We start from the raw sequence: 22,090 nt of genomic DNA on the forward strand, positions 1-22,090 counted from the left end.
TCCCACTTGATTTGTCTGGTCTTGATCCTGATCCACGATCTTGACCGGCTGGTGATTGAGACTTCCCTTTGTTATCACGATTTGGAGGGTAACCAACTAGTTCATAGCATCGGTCTTTGGGGTGTTCAGTTTTTTTGCAATGATCACAATAATAGCGTTTGAGGTGAAAGACCCCAGATACATTGCTTTGGAAATACCTGTCCTCAAGATCTTTTCATGTCTCTAGCATTGTTCATGTAGGCTGCACTATCATGTAGATCGCGTGCTAAGGCATTGTAAATCCATGAAATCACTATGGAATTGTAGCATTTTCAAGCTCGTTGCTCCATCGGTTTGCTTGAAATCTAGTTTCTCAATTGATCTATCTACGAAACCAACTTTGTTCTTGATCCATAGAGCATTCAACATTGCTCTGTGACAGTGGTGGCAGGGTTTTTCCATGAAAAATATCAGACAAGAAAGGAAGAAGTAAGAGAATTCGTGATTTCATTCCAAGATTGGAGAGGTATTTATAGATATAGAATTGACTTTGGAGAGTTTGCATGTGCAAATTGGGAGATATATAACTGAATTTAAGGTGGCGTAACAATTAAATTACAAGTGGATAATAACTCTAAGAATATATTCTAGGATAATTTTTTTTTTTTTTTAATTTCTGCTTACTTATTACACATTTTTTCTTGTTTTCTTCAAGCCAGACTACTTTTCATCTCCTCAACAAGATGTGGCATGTGGGTCCCCTTGACGCACCACGTCATCAGACGGATACCCTTCTTTGGAGTAGGTGGGGTCCCTATTATCACAAGAGGGACGATGCCATAACCGTCAAGTGGAATCATGTGGACAGGGGGACCCCACCCCAGATCAACCTGATTGAACCCTAATCGACCCCACTCAGAGATGACCAACTTTTTGTAAGCGATAGAGGGATCATATGGGTTCTCACCAGGTTCCGAGAAAACACCATCCATCCATTTGCTGAATTCTTCTTTCTGCCTAGATTTCTCTTCTTGTACCAGTTTAACCACCTCAGCATTTGACGCCAGTGATACAGTCTTGCTAGATGCCTTTATGCTTACTGGGAAGAAACAGTTACCGTAGAAACCTTCTGGTAATGGCGGGTTGCAGAGTTGACGGCCATTAGCAAGGTACATGAGTGTAACTTTTGTGTCACAATGGAAGCTTACAGCTCTAGTTCGGCTACTCCAGATGCTGGCAGCAATGGCTTCAAAGGTTGTGCAAGTTTGGCCCGTAGACTCTTGGAACTCACGCTTAAGCTGACTGATTCGGTCTGATGAAATGTCAAAAGCGGCTTTCTCTAGCTTGTAGTCATGCAATAAGAGAGGTGGTGGCTGTGGCAGTAGCTTTTGCTTGGTCGTTGCTTGTGCTAATAGACGTGTAGGAGTCGGAATAACTTCTCTGCTCCATACAGGGGCAATGCTTGGGCTTGGCTGCTGGAGGTCTCTAGCAAACTCACCCACAGCTTTTAGGAACTGAGCAGCTCCTAGGCCATCACACATGGCGTGGCTGACTACAAGGCCTATGACAAATCCACCGCATGTGAACTGGGTTACCTGTAAATGATAAAACAAGGATTTTATTAGAGTTTTGGGTAAGTAAATCTGTCATACAGAAGGGTTATTAAAAGAACGATCTGAATTATTTCAATTTTTTTGAATATTCTATATATATATATATATATTACGTTTTTTGTTTTTTTTATAGATTTTTTTTTATTTAAGACTTACCATATTTTATCTAGAAGAATGGACCACATCATTTATTATTTCATTTGAGACCACAACTTATGCTTATATGATAAATTTGATTTTAGTTTTTTATTTACTTTAGAAAGTTAAATCAGGTTTAATTTGCAATTAACAATTTATGCTTTTTCTTTGTACAAAGATGGAGAGATGATGCTAACATAGACAATTACATTTTATACATGTAATACATATCCAATTATTTTTTATTTAAATAGTTGGTTTTAATTTTTGTTATCACATTTTAATTAACTTTAATTAAATTATTAATTAGCTTCATTTGGTTATTTAACCATTTTACTAATTATTCAATCATTTTCTTTTTTTTTGGAATAATCATTTTTAATAATTATTGGATCATTTTGTATTTCTTTTTGTAAACTTAATAATGCATATTTTATATATTAATTACGTACATGAATTAATGAATTGAATAATTAGTTTTATGTACTAAATTATTAATTAATCTGAATTAGATAAGCTATTAGTTGAATTAAATTATTTAAGTTAAAGTAATTAACTTTAATTGAACTACGGGGCCAATTTAAAGTCAATGACCTATATGGTGTACAAATTAAACATAAATGAATCAACTTATGTGGACCTATAAATTGTTAAATTAAACTAATAAATTTTCATTGAATTAAGGGGTCAAGTTGGCTTATAAAAAAAGTGGGTCAAGTTGAATTGAATGACCAATATAGTTTACGGGTTAGACATAATGGGTCAATTTATGTGGTCCGGGTGGTTTAAAAAATACCTGTTTTGCGTATTAAAAAAAACCAGTTTAATTTGTCTTTAATAATTATGTCAATTATTTTCAATTAACCACAATTTTCAATAACTGTGGTTTTGAATAATTGTCAATTAATTTCAATTAACCAAGAAGTGTGAGACAATTTGGCCAAGTTTATGATAATTTTAATGGGTCCCACCATGTATTTTTCTTATTGGATTGACTATGCATCTATTTTAAGATTTTGAATGAAAGGGGAAAACAAATATTTGAACCAGTGTATTTGTGGTAGTCCTTTTAATGGGTCTCACCATGTATGCTTTTTATTTGGTTGAGCATGCATCTATTAATTTAAATATTTTGAAAGAGTGATTTGAATTTTGAATTTTATTTGAAAATGTAACTAATCATTTCTAAAATACTGTTTTCTGTAAAATTAGAACGCCACATGTCTGAATGGAAAGAGGCTTTAGCCTGATGACCTTTCTTTAATATACATATAATAGATATGTCAGCTTTTCACGCTCTTAAAAGGGTTTGAATAAAATTTTAAGTTAAGATAACAAAATACATATCATTTTTTAATTATTGGAATTAATGTTATTTTTTGATAGGTTATCGGATTTATTGGAATTAATCATATTATTAGGAAATAAGTTTTAATCATAAATCAAATATCATTTAACTTCTTGAAATAAATGCAAAAGCCAATCTTATCTATAGCACTGATAAGTAGAAGCAGTGATTTATTACAAGTTAATTAAGAGTAAAATAACCAACGGTAGATTGAAAAATAAGTTGTAGATGAACCTGCCACAAAGGAGGGATATTTTTATGCTGTATTTGGTTTGAAAGAAAATTAAGGCAGGGAAAGGTAGGGATTTTTCGAGGTTTGTACAGGTTCCCCTACTTTTTCTTTCAAAGCAAACATAGGAAAACATGTCAGTCTCTCTCTCTCTCTCTCTCTCTCTCTCTCATTGGAGTTAACTAACAGGCCCAGTGCAAGGAAAAAGATGTTAGGGTTTATTGGGGTTAAAATTTGTTGCTCTATGGGGATTCACAATCCAAGGGTAGGGATGGCAATTTTCCCCCATCTCCATTGAGTATCTGGCCTCTCTAACCAAGTGGGAATGGGGAATTTGGGATGGGATTAATAGGAATACCTGATTGGGGACTAGGATGGGGACAGGGGTGAAGTTCACACCCTGCCCCGACCTCGATTATATATATTATATTAAATATATAATATATAATATTATTTATATTATATTATATATTTAAAATATTATTTGCATTTTAATTTTTCTTTATTTTAAATAAATACCTTTCTAAAAACAAACTTTTAATTAAAAAAATTTGGGGATTCAAGTCCCCGATGGGGAACCTATCTCCATTGGGGATCGGGGATACAAGCTAAATTTTTTCCTGATGGGGATTGGGGTCAAAGACAAGAATTAATTTGAAACTCGAGAGCAGGACGGGGAGTTTGATCCTCACTTCAAAACTAATCATTATCATTCCTACCCAAGGATCATCCCCCAAACCCATAAATATATTTCCAATAATTATGGTAATTAATTATAAATGTAGTATCCAATACTAATGGAACTTATTAAAATTTTCCAATCATTTATTAATTAGTTTAATTGTTGAATTACTATTGTTTATTATTAATTAATTATAGTAATTAATTGTCATTAAATTATAGTTACATAATTAATTACAGTTAATTACTATGGAATAATTACTATTAATAATCAACGTTAAATAAATTGTGTAACTGTTGATAATTATTAAATTACTGTTAAATATTGTTAGTTATTTTAATTAATAATATTTTTGGTAATAACTGTAAATTACTATAAACTATGTAAATTTCCATAAATTATGTAATGTAGTTATTTAACACTAAACTATGTATTTATTGCGGTAACTTCTATAAATTACAGTAATTTAGTGATCGTTAATTACTTTAAATGACCATTAATTACTGTTAATACTTAATACTAAATAATTAGTGTAACAATTGATAATTATTTAAATTAATTTTTTTTAATTAGGAATCCTCTCTTTCCTATATTGATGTTTCAATCACCATCTAAAGCACCAGTTAGGATGGTATGAAAACAACTAAATAAATTAATTAATTATATTTTCACAATATTATTTCCTATCAATGCATCAAAAGTGTAAACACGATAGCTATTTTACTTGAGTTTTACATAACATTTTCATTATTTTTTTTTCCTTTCAACTAAGGGTTTACATAATATATGGGCTTGGATTCTAAGCACGGGGGCTAACTATTTTTCAAGTTAGCCTCGGGCTTTCTAAAATAAGTCCAATCTAATAATATAATATTAATTTATTAAATTACATGGTATTGGGGGTGAGCAAATGGATAAGTTCTACATGGAATTGAATGGAATCAACTTCAAACCGGCCTTGAACTGACCCTACCCAATTTGACCGTTTGAAGGCATAACGGCTATTACTTCTTATGGCATACTTTTGATCTTGTTGGAAATTCAATCTAAATAATTCCTAGTATGGATTAATCCTTTTTAGACAACTTTGTAATGATGATATGCTTTCAATAATTATAAATCAATGGTTTTGTACTTTTGTCTTAAAGAAACTAAGGAACTTGATTTGTAAATATCAGCTATAAAAAGAGAACATAATGTGAGCAAAAGTCTTTCTAGAAGAACAGATTTCTATGCTAAATTAACTTGTAGTGAAAAAAACTGAGTAGCCTTTTTGGCTTATTTATTTCTCACTTATATTTGTTGAACCTCTTCAAGAGCTTAAGTTTGTACTTGTGCATTCCCTTGCTTTGATATAGTTTGATTAGCATTTGTTATTATATGTCTATAGCGAGGCATTTGTATTTATATTGTTGTCTATTGTATTTGAGGTATTCAAGAGTGGAACACCGTTGTAGGTGTGCTTGGAGGATTTCCTAAAGAGCCAAAGTGAACTCCCAGCTTGAACCTACACACATTGATTTTCTCCTAAAAGAAAATTTATATTTTTAAAAATCATTTCTGTTCATGAATTGTTTTTAATATTTTATTAAGCCAATCTATATAGATAGATATCTATATCTATCTTTTTTGGAATTTTTTAACTAAAGTACCTCTCTTTTTGAATTTGGTCACTCTCTATTGTGAGGGCAGAAATTGTAAGCTAGATATTACTTTTTAGTGCATTTTATTTACTCATTAAGTCTCATATTCAAGGCATTAACTCCCATTCTCTGTCTTTGAATCTTATATTTAAGGTATTTTTGTCCATCATTAAATTTCACTAATTAAACCCATGAACATTAATATTAATTGTATAAAACATATATTTTTAAAATAACTAAAAACTAAACTGGCTTTTCTAAGTGGCAAGTAGTTCTACCGTTTGGATCAAGTAGGAGAATCTATGATAAAATAATTAAATACTAAAAATTTAAAAATAGATAAAAGTACATAAGTAAAAAATTAGAAAATCTTAGGCACATCTCTAATATTATATTTTGTCATATTAAACAAAAATTGGTATGAAAAATAAAAAGTACTTTTATAAATGATGGAAATACGAAATTTGAAACTAATCCATAAATGAAACCATTTTCCTCCTTAAGCGATGGGCCAATGGTTCAATTATTCCCATCATTGGATCAACCCATGAAGTCTAGGAATGGCAACGGGGCGAGTTTGGGGCAAGGCACCCCGTCCCCACCCCGAAGTCACACCCCGTACCTGCCTCGTCCCCGGTGGCAGGGCGTGTTCTGAGCAAGGCATCCATTCCCCATCAAGGATGGGGAATCCCGAATTTTTCCCGCTCTAAGACAATTACTTAAAAATTATCTATTTTATGGACAATTTATACATAGGATATAGGAATTTGGGGGTATTTTATAATTGAATTATAATCTTTAGGGGTAATTCAAAAATAAAATTATGGGATCCTAGGATTTTAAAAATTTAGAGAAAACTTAGAGATATTTTAAATATTAATATTAAACCTAGAGATATTTTACTAATTTACCTTCGGGTTCGGGGAATTATATACAAAACCCATCCCCGTCCCATACCCGGTTCAGGGAAAAATTATTTTCCCCATCCCTGCCCCGTCCTTGTTTAGGGTTGGGGAAAACCTGCCCCATTCGGGGCGGGGCGGGGCCCGATTTTATGGGGGAAATTTCCATCCTTGATGAAGTCATAGTTAAATAATATTTTTTAAATAAAAATATTAAAAAATTACAATATGTATATAGTATAAAATTTTAGGCACATCTTTAATATTATATATTAATTCATATTAAAAAAAGATAAGTGTAATAAAAAAGAATTATTTGTATTAATTATATAATGAAATAGAAAATTTAAAGCCAAATGGATCAACCCATGTTGTTATAATTGAAAAATAAAATTAAAAAATATAGAAATACAAAAAGTAGAAAATTTTAATAGAATATTTGGCACATCCATCATATTAAATATAATAATTGTGATAAATAAGAATTATTTTTATCAATGGTGGAAATAGAATACAAAATTTAAAATTGTATCAATGTTTTCCATTCATGGAATAGTTCAAGAATTCAATAGTCTAGGTTGACCCATGATGTCACAATTAAATAATAAAAAATGAAAAAATAGATAAAACTACTAAAAACTATCGAAAAAAATAAAAAAAACAAAATATATAAAAAAATTAGAAGACATCCCTAATGTAATTCCTTCATTTATACAAAAAAATAAGTGTCATAATTAAATAATAAAATTTAAGTTTAGATAGAAATATAAAAGATCATATAAGAAATTATATATATATATATATACATCCTTGATATTATTATTACAGTTATTACTATCCAAAATTACTCATAAAACTATGCACATGCACATTTACTAATATATAAATAGATAGAGAATTTGACTATGATACCGTCAAAAAAACACTTGTAACGAATCAATTGGTTACTTTCTTATTGAACGATCCAACCACCTGCGTTTATAAAGAATTACAAACACTTGGATGATTTCTAGCCCCAGCTGTTAACATGGTGAATTAGGAGAGTTGTCTGCTGTTATTTTGGTGATCAGAAATTAATGTGTGGACTGTTATTGGTCATATTCTCGGGGCGCTCTCTGCCAATTAGATTGATGTTATTTCCCTACTGAATTACACGACTCTCAGTTTGTTCAGAATTTACAAACCCAATTGAACAAAACATTGATGAATGTGATTTTCGTAGCGACTGACGAGTTAGATGAGTTTCAACTTTCAAATAAGTACCTGCATTCTGATGGGCAGATCCAGGCCATCCGACTCTGGAGGGTGATCCGGAATAAGCTCATCCTCATCGTGCAGAGTAGTAGTACTGAAATTGTTATCAAAATAGTTGACAGCAGCCAGGCTACAATTGGAAGACGCCTCCACAAACCAAACACCTTCCGCAGTGCAGGAAACCTGGATATCTCCATTGCTTGATTTCTTCAGCCTCCCCGCAAGTGGATAGTATGGAACCAGAGCCCTGGACAAAGCCTCTCTTATGATCTTCGCGGGTTCATGGCCATGGCTGTATACATGCAATGATCTAACACCGTGCTGCACAACTGGTAGTTTGTCCATGAATGAAAGATCAAGCATGCCAGAGGGTGTCTTCTCTGCAGGCCGAACCATGCTTCGAGCTGATCTTATTACAGAGAAAGCCATAGCTAGTGATGAGTGAGAGGATCTGGATTCGTGAGAAACTACAAGAATAAAAGCCAAGTACGTGTTTTTATAGTTGGAACAGGCCATCTAATACAGTAATACTCCTGTAGTTTTTCTTGGACTTGGTGTTAGAAGTCAAGAATATGCTTGTTCTACAAGTTATCCCCATGTATATAATTCAGTTTGGTGGGTTTCACGGGTTAATGACTTGGGGTAGTTGCCATTTAGCCTGCAAGAAAACTAAAGATTGGACAAATTATTATTCATTAAATGTTCAATCCAAAGATTAGGAAGAAAATCTGATAGTGACAATTATAATACAAAAGTCCAAGCTATTTACTAATTGGTTTGGCCATATTCCACTTTCACTTAATAAACTGTTGTGTCTTTTCAGATGTATTTGCTTCTAGGAGTCTTGACGCTTATCTTTATTGGACGTTTTGTTTTTTCCATTTATTTTTATTTTAAGGCGAAATTCATTCACCAATGCTCAGCTACAATATAAGGTAGAATATAATAAAATGGACAAACAAAGTACTATATCCTAGACATACAAACAAAGTTAATCAAGCTACCAAAAGAACAGACCAAATTGCTGAAGCAAAATAATGTAAAAAAAAGTGAGCACGGGAGACCTCTGTAATTGGCGTAGAGATTTTGACAAAAAAAATGGAAAATTTCTTGATTAGTATTCTGTATTGTAAAAAAAAAAAAGTGTCAATTTAATACTTATTGATGAGGGCAGATTTGGCCCTCTACTAACATCATGACACATGGCATCTCGGAACAATTGGGTGACACCCAGAACCACCTAGGCGACAATTTGCCTTAGCCAAAATGATGGAGTCCCAGCTAGCGACCTGGCACTATCGCCGACTTGCCTCTAGTGCTGACCTAGCGACCTTCCTCTAGCGCCGACCTGGCGACCTGCCTCTAGTGCTGACTTGGCGACCTGCCTCTGGCGCCGACCTAGCAACCTGCCTCTGGTGCCGACCTGGCGACCTGCCTCTGTTGCCGACCTGGTGACCTGCCTCTAGTGCCGACTTGGCGACCTACGAAACGTGCTCGCCGTCGATTTCTGCATGCACCCCATTACTCCCGGGTCTCTCGGAAGTCAGCTCTCACACCAAATGTTTTGGGAGAAACTGAGTAAGGCGCAAAGATTAGCCTACGTGCACGACTACCTCCGAGGACTTCGGAGCAATTAGGCACGTCCTCCCAGAGATCCCGGACGTGTTGCGTGATGCTCATGCCAAATAGTGCCTAAATAAAGGCCTTACCTCCAACCCCAGTGGGGGGAGGCGCAATTTAGTTTTTTGAATCGCTAACTTAAGCTTCGGAGTTCCCACCCCGGGTAAAGCAACCCGGGCACTCTAACACTGTGCCCTTGCAGGTCGCATCAAAGCCACCTCTCTAGCTCGTCACCACTCAACTATACAACAGAGTCACCTCTCTAGCTCGTCACCATTCAGTTAGGCGTCAAAGCCACCTTCCAAGTAGGAACCATTCGGCCAGGCATCCAAGCCACATTCTAGATAGGGATTATTCAGCCAGGCATCCGAGTCACCTGTCGGCCGGGAGCTGCCGAAATGCACTTCATCAATTGGCGCCGTTTGTGGGAAATGCTACAAAAGGCTATGTCCTCACCCAATTCTCTGAGCCTCGAGTAATAACATCTTCAAGCAACAACAATAGCGCTTGATCAAAAGAACCCCCTAGGGGGGCAGAAGCAAAGTGATTAATCCAAACGAGTTCTCGCAGCCTTGCCTAGACAAAATCTCCTCAACTGTGAGGCCACTCCCATATGTCGAGCTCTACATGCTCTCTGCGAAAGTTGACAGCCAATAGAATGTGAGGCCACCCCACAGGTCGAGCCCTTCATGGTTCTCGTGGGAGTTGATAGCCAGCAAACTATGAGGTCGCGCCACAGATTGAGCCCTCCATGCTTTACGTGAGAGTTTATGACCAACAGGTTGTGGAGCTGCCCTTGCAGGTCAGTCTTGCCAAGGTGTCTGTAGGTTGAGGTGCTAAGAACAAAACTAGACTGCCAAAATTCTGATGACCCGGCGACCTAGAGACCTGCCTCCGAACTGGCAACCTGCTTCTGCCGACCTAGCGACACACGTAATCAGCCTGGACAAGCCTTGTCAGCCCTGTTCGCGAGGTCGCCCCTACAGGTCGAGCCCTTTGTGGTTCCCGCAAGAGTCAGCGGCCAACAGACTACAATCGCCCTTGCGGGTTGAGCCTTTCAAGGTTCCCGTGCGAGCTTTCAACTTGCAGTTTGTAAAGCTGCCCCCACAGGTTGAGCTCCTTGTGGCTTATCGTAGGGGTAGATGACCAACACCTTAAAGGACTAATACAGCGCAACCGTGGCACCGACCCGCTATTTAAATTCCAACATTGACACACATATCACAAGGGGAAGCCAAACTGCCTTCAGCATCAAGGACCCCTAAGCCGACCTCAAAATATGTTGGTAACAGGCCTAAGGACCTACAACAAAGCACAAATCTACTCCCTCCGCTGAGTTGGTCTCAGCTTGGGAGTGGGGGGCAATTGATAAGGGCAGATTTGGCCCTCCACTAACATCATGACACATGGCATCTCGAAACAACTAGGTGACACCCAGAACCACCTAGGCGACAACTTGCCTTAGCCAAAATGATGAAGTCCCAACTAGCGACCTGGCATTGTCGCCGGCCTGCCTCTGGTGCCGACCTGGCGACCTGCCTCTGACATCGACCTGGCGACCTGCCTCTAGCGCCAACCTGGTGACCTGCCTCTAGTGCCGACCTAGCGACCTGCCTCTAGTGCCGACCTGGCGATTTGCCTCTGGCGTCAACCTGGCGACCTGCCTCTAGTGCCAACCTGTCAACCTGCCTCTAGCGCCGACCTGGCGACCTGCTTCTGTTGTCGACCTGGCAACCTGCCTCTAGCGCCGACCTAGCGACCTACAAGACGTGCTCACTGTCGATTTCTGCATGAATCCCATTACTCCCGGGTCTCTCGAAAGTCAGCTCTCACACCGAATGTTTTGGGAGAAACCGAGTAAGGCACAATGATTGGCCTACGTGCACGACTACCTCCAAGGACTTCGGAGCAGTTAGGCACGTCCTTCCGGAGATCCCAAACGTGTTGCATGATGCTCACGCCAAACAGTGCCTATATAAAGGCCTTACCTCCAACCCTGTGGGGGGAGACGCAATTTAGTTCTCACAACTCTCCAACTCTCTTACATTTAGCTATCTTAAAAATCTCTGAATCACTAACTTAAGCTTCGGAGTGCCCACCCCAGGTAAAGCAACCCGGGCACTCTGACACTGTGTCCTTGCAGGCCGCATCAGAGCCACCTCTCCAGCTCGTCACCACTTAGCTAGACATCAAAGCCACTTCTCTAGCTCGTCACCATTCAGTTAGGCGTCAGAACCACCTTCCAAGTAAAAACCATTCAGTCAGGCATCCAAGCCACATTCCAGGTAGGGGTTATTCAGTCAGGCATTCGAGTCACCTATCGGACAGGAACTACCGAAATGCGCTTCATCAGTTACCTTTAATCAGCCGTTTACAAATGTCTTTCGAGCGTCATCTAATTTTCTTTATCAATCATACAAACATTGATAAAAAATGGTTGATAAAGAGAATTAGATGACACATTGGATGATAAAAAATGAACATTTGGAGCAGAAAAAACCCAAGAATGTGTATTCAATTGATCCTCAAGGCCCAAAATGAAACTCTTTTTTTATCTTTATCCTGAAATAGTTACAAACATAAGGCATGAAAAATCACACCAAAAGTCAAATAAGAAAATTACCTATTGCCATTTTCTTGCTCGAAGTTGTATCTCTCAACAGACCTAATCAAATAAGAAAGCTACCCGACCAAAAAACAAGATCACACCGCCCTTTAATCGGAAACTGTCTTCAATAAATATAGAAAACAACAGAAGGATCATCGTTCATCCAACCCAAAAACCCCTTCTCTCACAATGACAAACTCACAGGACGATTCCGGCAAATGTGGCGCAAAAACGACGTGCATTCTCCTCCTGGTACATACGAGGACTGAATTCCCACCTTCATCGTCTTTCACAGCAGTCTCTTTACCAGCAATCTCGTCCACCCTTGACAAGAAAAGCCTAGAATTTATACAATTGGCCCATGACAAACCCAGGGCTGAGCAAACCCGTCTTCCCGATGAATATAAACAGCTTAAATTTCCAACTCTCACACCGTTGGCAGTATCTGATCCGATCAAATCGACAACCTGGTTCGTAATCACAATGGCTAGACCAAACCTTTTTGCCCGCAATTTTAACTTCCCTGCAATCCCGAAAAAGAGCGATGACCTTCGCTTCAGATCACCTGGGGTGTTCTCAAATTCCGAGCGAAATAGTGCGGCAACTGAATCAATCACGATCAGTTTTACTGGTAACCGAGAAGGTGGGTTAGTGAGAAAGGTATCAATTCTGTCTAATAGGCCAAGCAATTCATCGGCGGACTGGAGTCCACGGACAAAGATGTGATCACAGGGATCGTGAGTGGAGAAAAGGTCAGGATGAGAGGAGCTAAAGGAAGAAGAGAGCTGTTGGAGGCGACGGAAAGGAAAGGGGAATTCCGAGTAGAAGTAAAGAGAGGAGGCAGCAAGGCCGCCCTGCGAGATGGGGAGCTGTGCGGAGAGGACGAGCTGGAGACAGAGTTGGGTTTTGCCGCATCCGCTCTCTGCAACAAGTTCGGTAATAGAGTTGCAGGGGATGCCGCCAGCAAGGAATCGGTCGAGGATCGGACAACCAGTGGTGCACTTCTGGGTGGTGAGATGAAGGGGATTTTCTGGTTTCATCGCTGCAGTGTACGCGCTATTTTGTGAAAAAGAGTTTGATAGCAAGTATGGAAGTGCAGGTTGTTACCGCGGTTTGGAATTTTTTCAACTTTCAAACCATGGCGCGAAATTTCAGTGAATGAAAAGAGTCAAGACCCACCCCGCAGTTATCATTTTCAGCCGGGCCCGGCCCGCCCCGATATTCCGGGCTTGGGTTTCGGCCTAGGTTTTATGTTCAGGCCTCACCCTATATCAAGCCTACAAACTTTAGGGCCGGTCTGGCCTCTACATATTTATATATGCTTTTGTACATAATTTAGGGTCCGTTTGATTTGCAGGAATAGGGGTCTGGAATCGGAATTATAATGGGCTATTCCGATTCCAATTGTTTGGTTAGGCGGAATCAGAATTCCACTCCCATTTTTGCTGGAATGGTATTCCCCCATTTGAGGGAATGGTCATTCCCTGCCCTTTCCTTGGGAATCAAATTTCATTCCTGCTTATTTTAATTTCTATTCTCATTTCTATCTGAACCAAATAAATTATGGGAATGGACCATTCCGATTCTGATTCCATAAGATTATCATTACTGATATTCAAACTAGAATCATGAATAAAAAAAAGATATTCAAACTAGAATCGACATCTACTGGACAGGGAAAACACAAAGTTGAATTCGATTTCATTTATTTAGTCAAATATTGATTCACAACAAGAAAAACATTCCAAGACTAAGGTGGTTCAATTGATTATTCACAACAAGAAAAACATTCTATGGCAGCAGTCAACTACTTAATGTTAATAGTATACTAGTTGAGAAGTCAACTACTTCGCACAAGAAATCTGCTAACATGTTTTATTTACTGTTTAAGCTATAAGGGCTCTTTCCTTTTCAAGTAAGCTTTGAAAATTCTTGGAATTCATCTCTAGAACTTTTCAATAGAAGATTGGTCAATCTTTAATAGATTAAAAATGATCATATTGTTCATTTTGATAACCCTAGATATATAATATTGAAGAATGAGAAAAAAATTAAGGAATAGATGAGAGATTCAAAGGGTTTAACAAGAAAAACAAGATGGAAACTATAGATAACCAAAAGAAAGATCTATTGAGCTTTCCCTGAACTGAATAAAGAGAAAAAATCTTGAGCTTGAAAGTATTGAGTGAGAAAAGCCAAAATTGCAGTTTTATCCCAAAAAGCCACATAGAGCCTAAGCATTTATTATGTTCTGTTGCATATTAAGATAGTTTGGCTTGTATTGCTTTATTAACATTATAGAGGCAAAATATTATTGGTTATTGATTGTAATATCATTGTATTTGCAAGAGAGTGGTAGCTTCTAATTGCTTAGAGGAATTCTAGTTTTACGTTGAAGTATTCAGATATTGAACACGGGAAAGGTCCTGTTGGCACCTAGAGGTCTAATTTGTATAATAGATTAAAACTCTCATGTTAGGGATGCAAATGACTTGGGTCGGATTGGATTTGAATCAAGGTATATCCGAATCTGATTTGATAGCACATATCCTAAATCCTATATGATCAGATCTCACAATTGGCAATTCGAATTCAGATTCGTTAAGGATGTCGGATATCTGAATATGATTAGATCTAAATGAAATTCTGAAAATTTTAATAAATTATTAAAAGAAGAAAAATATAATAATTTATATAAAGAAAAACAAAAATATACATGTCTTTTTATAAATAAATATGTTATGTGTGTGTACATACGTACATGTGTATGTATGTATATCAGATTGGATTGGATCCTTTTGAATCAGATATGGGGTAATTGGATTTCAATTTGATTTTCAATCGAATCCCATTATCAGATCCAATCCAAAAATAATCTTACAGAGGGTTATCCAAATTCGACAGAAATAGTATCGGATTCAGATCAGATTGGATCATGATCCGATCCATTTGTACACCTATCTTATGCGGTGTCCCTAAGGAGAGGATGTAGGCTATAAGAGTCGAACCTCTATAAATGCGTGGTGTTCTCATGTTTTCTATTCTTGCATTTTACTTGTGATTATTTACTACACCCAATTGTTTATCTTGAAACACAACACTCACACTCACTCGCATACTTACTCACCCAAATAGGGAGACCTTAGGTGAAAGATTGATTGAAGGACCCAATTTATCCCCCTCTTGGGTTTGACCACTTGGGTAATACAAAGTATCAGTATTGAGTATCGTATTAGACAACTTGGATGTGAAAACATATACATATACCCTTTGGAAATGCATGGATATAGGCAAATGATATAGAAACATTTGGATATGCTAGGAAAATACATACAAATTCTGTAAATATATCAACAACACTAAATTTAGGTCCAAAATAGCCATAAATAAGGATAAGTACATGGCAAATGTATATTTTAATGGTAAATATGAAAACATATATTACAATTAAGATAATGGGATGCATAGATATAATACAATTTTGTTGATATTCCATCAATCAAAACCTATGCAATTAATATATTTTAATTACTATATCAATTATTTTCTATTTTACTTGTTTTACTTTTCAACATTAATAAAATAGTCAAACAAATATTAAATTTCAAATGTTTGATAAACAATTATTTTATTTTTATAAACAATAAATATGTTAATGTAAAATGTAAATTAAAATATCAATCAATAATTTATAAAATTATATAATCTTAACTTAAAATATATCAAATCTATTAAAATTTCTAAGAATTAAATGCAAGTTCATAATTTTTAATTACCAAAATAATAATTCCATTATGAGCATTTTTATTTCTATAAATTTTCTAAAATAAAAAATCATTTTTAATATAAATGTAGATTAGTGGATTTGATAAATTCAATTTAATATTATATTCTTGAATATTTTATAAACAATTTTTTTTTGTAAAATTTAGTATAAATTAAAATATTAATTAATAATTTATAAAAATATATAAAAATTATAAGATACATATCATGTGCAAATTTATAAATTTTAAGTACTACAATAATTATTATATTATTAATATTTTTATTTGTATAAATTTATTGAGAGTAAAAATATAAATGTAAATTTGATAGATTATTTATTCCATTAACGTTTATAAAATACTAATTTTTCAATGTTATTCTTTTTAATTTTAAGTTGGATTTGTTGAATAAACATGTAGTATTTGTTTCTATTGCATGTTGACGATAAAGTAAATACAATTTATTTTATTTCATTTATTATCACAAGTTATATGGTGGCTTAGTGGCTCAAGGTTTTTGAGATTAAGTGACGGATTTGAATCACTTTAATTGCAAATTTTTTAATAGAGAAGTGTGTATTGGCCAATACCATGCCATATGCACTAATACTCATACGTTTCGTGTTAATATGCACGACTAGATGTGTATTGTGCTAGTCATGGTATACCTTATACTGATCCCTCTAGATACTGATATGATATGTTAGGCATATCATATTGAAAAAAAATGGGTGTGACAAAAATGCAAATGTTTAAATGGACGAATGGTAAATTAGGAAGGACGTGATTATAAATGAAGTTATACGAAGAAACCCAAGAGTAACTCTAGTAGGTGATAAAATGAGAGAAAGTAGATTGAAATGGTTTGATCATATTCATGGAGGACCATCTACAACACCTATTAGGAATATGTGATCAAGTTGAAACAGATATAAGTGCTTGGGGCAAACCAAAGGACAAGTGGAAATAACATTTTATATATTTTTTTATATTATTATATTACACTTAACATAGGATTAAGGGAGTGGGGGCAAATAAGGTGCATGTGAGATCCATTGAACTTACCATGAAAGGCCTACCATTATGTAGATTTGATTTTGTGCGTTAGAGATGTTGAGTGATCATATGGACTATTGGATGAAAATCATAACAAATGATTTGAGTGCTTACAATGTAACAGTGGATATGACACCTAAATGCCCAAATATATTCTATATAGTTGGGAGAAGGCTTAGATGATGATGATGATTTTTTATCCTATTCATTAATTTAGGTCGTTTTATTTTAAAATTGATGAAGGAAGATTTGGCCCGATCTCGTAAATCACGGCACGTGTCAAAAAAGCAAGTAGCTCGGCACTTAAAACAGCGTACCGAGGGTACAAACGCCAAAGGGAAGAGACTAGCGGTCCGAACTCCTTAGCAAGATGCCCGAACTCCCCACTTAGAGCTCGAACTCCCTACGAGGAGCCCGAACCCCCCCTTTGGTCCCGAGTCACACAAAAGCAGAGACCCAAACTGGCCCGTCTTATGACAGTTCGGGGCCCCCCTTATCCGAACTCAAGACTTCGCCTCACGCGCCGCCCCAGGTACTTCGCTTCCGGAGCATTGAACTGGACGAACCACGCCGTACCTGACACCGAAGGAGTCCGTATCCAGGGGCGGTGTACCCGACTGACTTGGGATCTGACGCTTGACGGCCGCATTTCAAACGGCCACATGTCACCGTCACCTGTCACCGCTACCTCTAGTTACAGAGATGGCTCGGACAAAAGGAGCAGTGACGGTTCTGCCCCAGCAGAGGTGATGATGCCCGAACTGGCAGAAGCACGGAAATACTCATTCCCGACCTGACAGGAGTCTAGGAGTGAGTGCGCGAGGTGGTTATAAAAGGCTCTCCACCCCCAAAGAGGAGGTATGCAAACTTTGCACTATCTGGTTTATCTTGCCTTTGAAGGAATCTAACTTAAGCTTCGGAGCCTTTACACCGGGTTCTCCCCGGAGCTTCCTCATCTTCTCCGTTTCAGGTTCCCCGCTACTCAGTTCAGAGGCAAGGTCGTTGACAGCTAGGATCGGCCGGATTGCGCTTCATCAATTGGTGCCGTCTGTGGGAATGCTTCAAAAAAGCCTCCCTCCAAACTCTCATACCCCTTTTTTCTTCTTCAAAAAACCCAACACTCATGGCCTCTTCCAGCAACGCCGGACGTGGCACAGAGACAAACACCACCGGGGAACAACTTCAAGTTCCCGTGGTGTGCGTTGGACAGTTCACCATCCCCCTTTCGGTGGATGGAATCCCCAATTTGAATGCGCCACAAGCAGTGGCGCCCGTAAACCTTCCTGCCACAAGCATCCCCTTTCCTCCCCCTATTGAGACAACCTTTACTGAACCGACTGTCGTCCCCCTGGCAGCCAGCCAAAACCGGTTGGACGACCTGATGCAGTGCATGCGGGCAATGCAAGCCCAAATGCAACAGTTCCAACAACACCAGCTTCACCAGCACCAAGTGCTGCACAACATCTCCCAGTATCACTATCAACAGCAGTTCCCTCAACTGCCACTGAACCAACCACTACTTCCACCTCGCCACCCTGCTCCGAGGCCGGCCACGGCCTCCCCACAGGATGGGCACCCCCACCAAGGAAAGGCCTCCAGGCCCCAGAACCCCCCTAATAGCCAGGCCTCGTCCCCAAGCCGAAGAGAGAAAAAAAATCATCCCCGCCTCGCAGCTCGTAGGCGGGTCGGGAACCTCGCCCGCGAGATCGGCACCTCGGCGCTCCAAGCCCGAGTTCCCACTCACGGAAAACCGATTCGGTGCACTGGCAGCAGCAGATTACTAGCATTCTGGGCCCATCGAACTCGGCGACACGGAGGCCAGCAACGCCAGTACAAGGCCCACCCAACAGCGAAGGTGCCGGCGAAGTCGCCAAACCGCCACCCGTGTCCTGCCAGAGCTCAGAGGCAAAGAAGAGACGAGCTCGGACGAGGTAGGGGTTGCCCCGATTCTCTCAGTTCCTTCCCCCCTCGCATCAGAACTCCTGGCGGTCCCCTTGCCCAGAGATTTCAAGCTCCCACCTCTGGACAAGTATGACGGGTCCTTCGACCCCAACGACCACGTGGACGCTTTCCAATCCCAAATGCACCTCGCCAGGGCCAACGAATCGTGCATGTGCGTGGCCTTCACCACCACCCTCAGGGGGGTAGCCCGCACTTGGTACAGGAACCTGGCCCCCGGGTCGATAAAGTGCTGGGCTCAGTTCGTGCAGGTCTTCACCGCACACTTTGTCACCAGCAAACGGTGCCCCAGAACAGAGGAAAGCATCTTCGGAGTAGTCCAAAGGGAAGGAGAATCCATACGGGGCTACATCAAGCGATTCAATGAAGCATGCTTGCAGATACCGCAGTTGGACCCCACGGTGCAGCTCACGGCGGCAAAAAGAGGGGTAACGCACAAAGAATTCAAATGGCACATGGTAGCTAACCAGCCCGCAACCGTGGCCGAATTCCTCAAGCTCGCGGACAAGTTCATGAGGACAGAGGAAGAAATCAACCAATGAACCGAGGGCGGGAACGAGAAAAGAAAGAGGGAAGGCGAGCCCTCTAACCTAGTCGACCGGAAAAACCCGGCCCGAGAGCCAAAGCCGAACCAGTCGTTCCGAGCTCCCCTAGCAGTTCGGACGGATTACACGCCACTGAACACAAGGCGGACCGAGATCTTAATGGCGATCAAGGACGCCCCATACGTGAAGTGGCCACCTCGCCTAAAGGGAAATCCGAATGAAAGAAATAAGAATTTGTATTGTAGTTTCCATAGAGACCATGGGCATAGCACCGAGTAGTGTAATAATCTCCGGGACGAGATAGAGGGGCTCATCCGTCGTGGATACTTGAGAAACTTTGTATAGCACAACAATAATAATAAGGCAGGTCAGCCAGGGGAACACGTAAAGGATGCCCCCGAATCTAGCAGTAGACCTGCCGAACCATTGCAGTGACAGCCTCCGGAAGAGAGGCCAGCTCGGGGAACCATCCATGTAATTGTGGGAGGTTCGGTGGTAGCAGGATGTACCTCGGCAGCAGCCCGGACTTCAGTTCGCGAAGCGGCCCTCGAGGAACGGAACCCCCCAAAGAGACCAAAGACCGAAGAACCAATCTTCTTCACAGAGGACGATGCGCGAGGGGTCCACTACCCCCACGATGACGCGTTTGTCATTAAACTAAGGATCAGCGACTTTGAGGTCAGACGCGTACTCGTAGATTCGGGCAGCTCGGTGGACATCCTCTTTAAATCAACATTTGACCAACTACAGTTACAGAGGAGTGAACTGAAGCCCGCAAACACTCCCCTGGTGGGTTTCAACGGAGAGGAAGTCAGGCCCCTCGGAAAAATAACAGTACCTGTGGAAGTCGGCGCATGGCCTTGTGCGGTTAGACTCAACCATGATTTCCTGGTGGTCGCGACCCCCTCCCCATACAATGCCATAATAGGGCGGCCGATCACGCATATCCTACGGGCGATGGTCTCCACCTACTATTCAGCCATGAAGTTCCCTACGGACTTCGGTTGGGGGTAGTGCGGGGCGACCAGCTCGAGTCCCGCAAGTGTTACGTTGCCGCCCTGAAGGGAAAAACCAAGGCAGCCGATGACCTCGAACTAGAGCGGCCTACGGAGCAAGGCGAGGAACGAGCTCCGCCCATAGAGGAAACAGTCGCAATCCCGACTTCGGTTACGGACCCAGCTCGCACACTCCAGATCGGTGCTTCCGTCGGGGAGCCCCTACGAACCGAACTGGTGAGTTTTTTACTTCAAAATTTAGATATTTTTGCATGGTTCATGGCCGATATGCCTGGTATTAACCCTGGCCTTATAACTCACAAACTTAACACTGACCCTGTAGTCAGACCCGTTAGACAGAAGAAACACAACTTAGCCCCAGAGCGCTGGAGGGCGGTTGATGAGGAGGTCGAGAAGCTCCTCGCAGCAGACGTCATAAGGGAAGTCCATTACCCGAGCTGGGTGGCCAACCCTGTGTTGGTAAAAAAGGCGAACGGCAAGTGGCGCATGTGCGTCGACTACACCGACCTGAACTGAGCTTGCCCGAAAGATTGCTTCCCCCTCCCCAGAATTGACCGCCTAGTGGACGCGACCTCGGGACACGAGTTGCTAAGCTTCCTGGACGCCTACTCAAGATACAACCAAATCCGGATGGACCAGTCCGATGAGGAAAAAACCAGCTTCATAACCGAGTTCGGCCTGTACTGTTACAAGGTCATGCCCTTCGGATTAAAAAATGCTGGGGCGACCTTCCAAAGACTTGTAAATAGGCTGTTTCGGCCCCTGATTGGCACGAAGATAGAGTGTTATGTAGACGACATGGTCGCCAAGACACAGTTTTCACAAGAATTAATACAAGACTTAGATTCGGTCTTCCAAATCCTACGTCAGTTTAGCATGAAATTGAACCCCAACAAATATGTCTTTGGCGTCACCTCGGGCAAATTCCTAGGCTACATTGTCAATCGGTGCGGTATTGAGGCCAACCCGGACAAGATAAAAGCCATCCTAGATATGAGACCACCTCGGAAAGTAAAAAAAGTTCAGAGGCTAAACGGCCGCATAGCCGCTCTGAGCCGCTTCATGTCCAAATCAGCAGACCGCTGCCTACCTTTCTTCAAAGCAATCAAAGGCAAAGGGTTCAAGTGGACCCAAGACTGCCAGCTCGCGTTTGACGAGCTAAAAGGTTACCTCGCCAGTGTGCCAACCTTAGCCCGGCCTGAGGAAAGCGAGGTCTTAGAACTGTACCTCTCGGCAAGCGACGAGGTGGTCAGTTCGGTACTAATAAAAGAAACAGACCGGGTCCAGCGACCCATATATTATGTTAGTAAAATTTTGCAGGGAGCAGAGACAAGGTACCCACAGATAGAAAAGCTAGCATACGCACTGGTGATAGCAGCTCGGAAACTCCGCCCGTACTTCCAGGCTCACACCATCGTCCTGACCGACAAACCTCTGAGACAAGTTTTACTCAAACCCGAGGTTTTCGGTCGACTGACGAAATGGGCCATTGAACTCAGCGAGTACGACCTCCAGTACAAGCCAAGGACTACTATTAAGGCCCAAGCCTTGGCATATTTTATCGCCGAATGCACGTTTAGCCTCGAAGCCCCTGGGCCGGTCGAGCCCGAGATCCCCAGTTCGGGCGAGCTCGGAGCTCCCAAGTCAATCGAGTCTGAACCTTGTGAAGTAGCAGCTAGTATAGCATCTCTCCTGGTTAGACCAAGCGTGAACTGGGATGAGGAGCCCTGG

The 22,090-nt window shown here is 40.1% G+C and overlaps 2 protein-coding genes across 2 annotated transcripts; both read right to left on the bottom strand.

Annotated features, from left to right (window-relative positions):
• Positions 1-552: 552 nt before the first annotated feature.
• On the bottom strand, positions 553-8,268 carry LOC104599147 (acyl transferase 4-like). The gene is made up of 2 exons (XM_010261549.3): positions 7,798-8,268; positions 553-1,574 (listed from the first exon to the last, which is right to left on the bottom strand). Exons 1-2 carry the CDS (start codon positions 8,215-8,217, stop codon positions 690-692), a joined length of 1,305 nt encoding a protein of 434 aa, XP_010259851.1. The 5' UTR covers positions 8,218-8,268; the 3' UTR covers positions 553-689.
• A 3,665-nt stretch (positions 8,269-11,933) lies between these two features.
• On the bottom strand, positions 11,934-13,146 carry XRCC3 (homolog of X-ray repair cross complementing 3 (XRCC3)). The gene has a single exon (XM_010261550.3). It carries the CDS (start codon positions 13,054-13,056, stop codon positions 12,169-12,171), a length of 888 nt encoding a protein of 295 aa, XP_010259852.1. The 5' UTR covers positions 13,057-13,146; the 3' UTR covers positions 11,934-12,168.
• Positions 13,147-22,090: the final 8,944 nt, after the last annotated feature.

The sequence above is a fragment of the Nelumbo nucifera genome, chromosome 2 (assembly GCF_055504915.1).
Source record: "Nelumbo nucifera cultivar China Antique chromosome 2, China Antique-T2T, whole genome shotgun sequence".
Classification (NCBI taxonomy): Eukaryota; Viridiplantae; Streptophyta; class Magnoliopsida; order Proteales; family Nelumbonaceae; genus Nelumbo; species Nelumbo nucifera.

Excerpts from the sequence above, each read along its gene's own strand:
- LOC104599147 (XM_010261549.3), bottom strand. The coding sequence starts at position 8,217 with ATGGCTTTCTCTGTAATAAGATCAGCTCGAAGCATGGTTCGGCCTGCA. Across the intron at positions 1,575-7,797 it reads ATCTGCCCATCAGAATGCAG|GTAACCCAGTTCACATGCGG; the intron begins GTACTTATTTGA and ends TATCATTTACAG.
- XRCC3 (XM_010261550.3), bottom strand. The coding sequence starts at position 13,056 with ATGAAACCAGAAAATCCCCTTCATCTCACCACCCAGAAGTGCACCACT.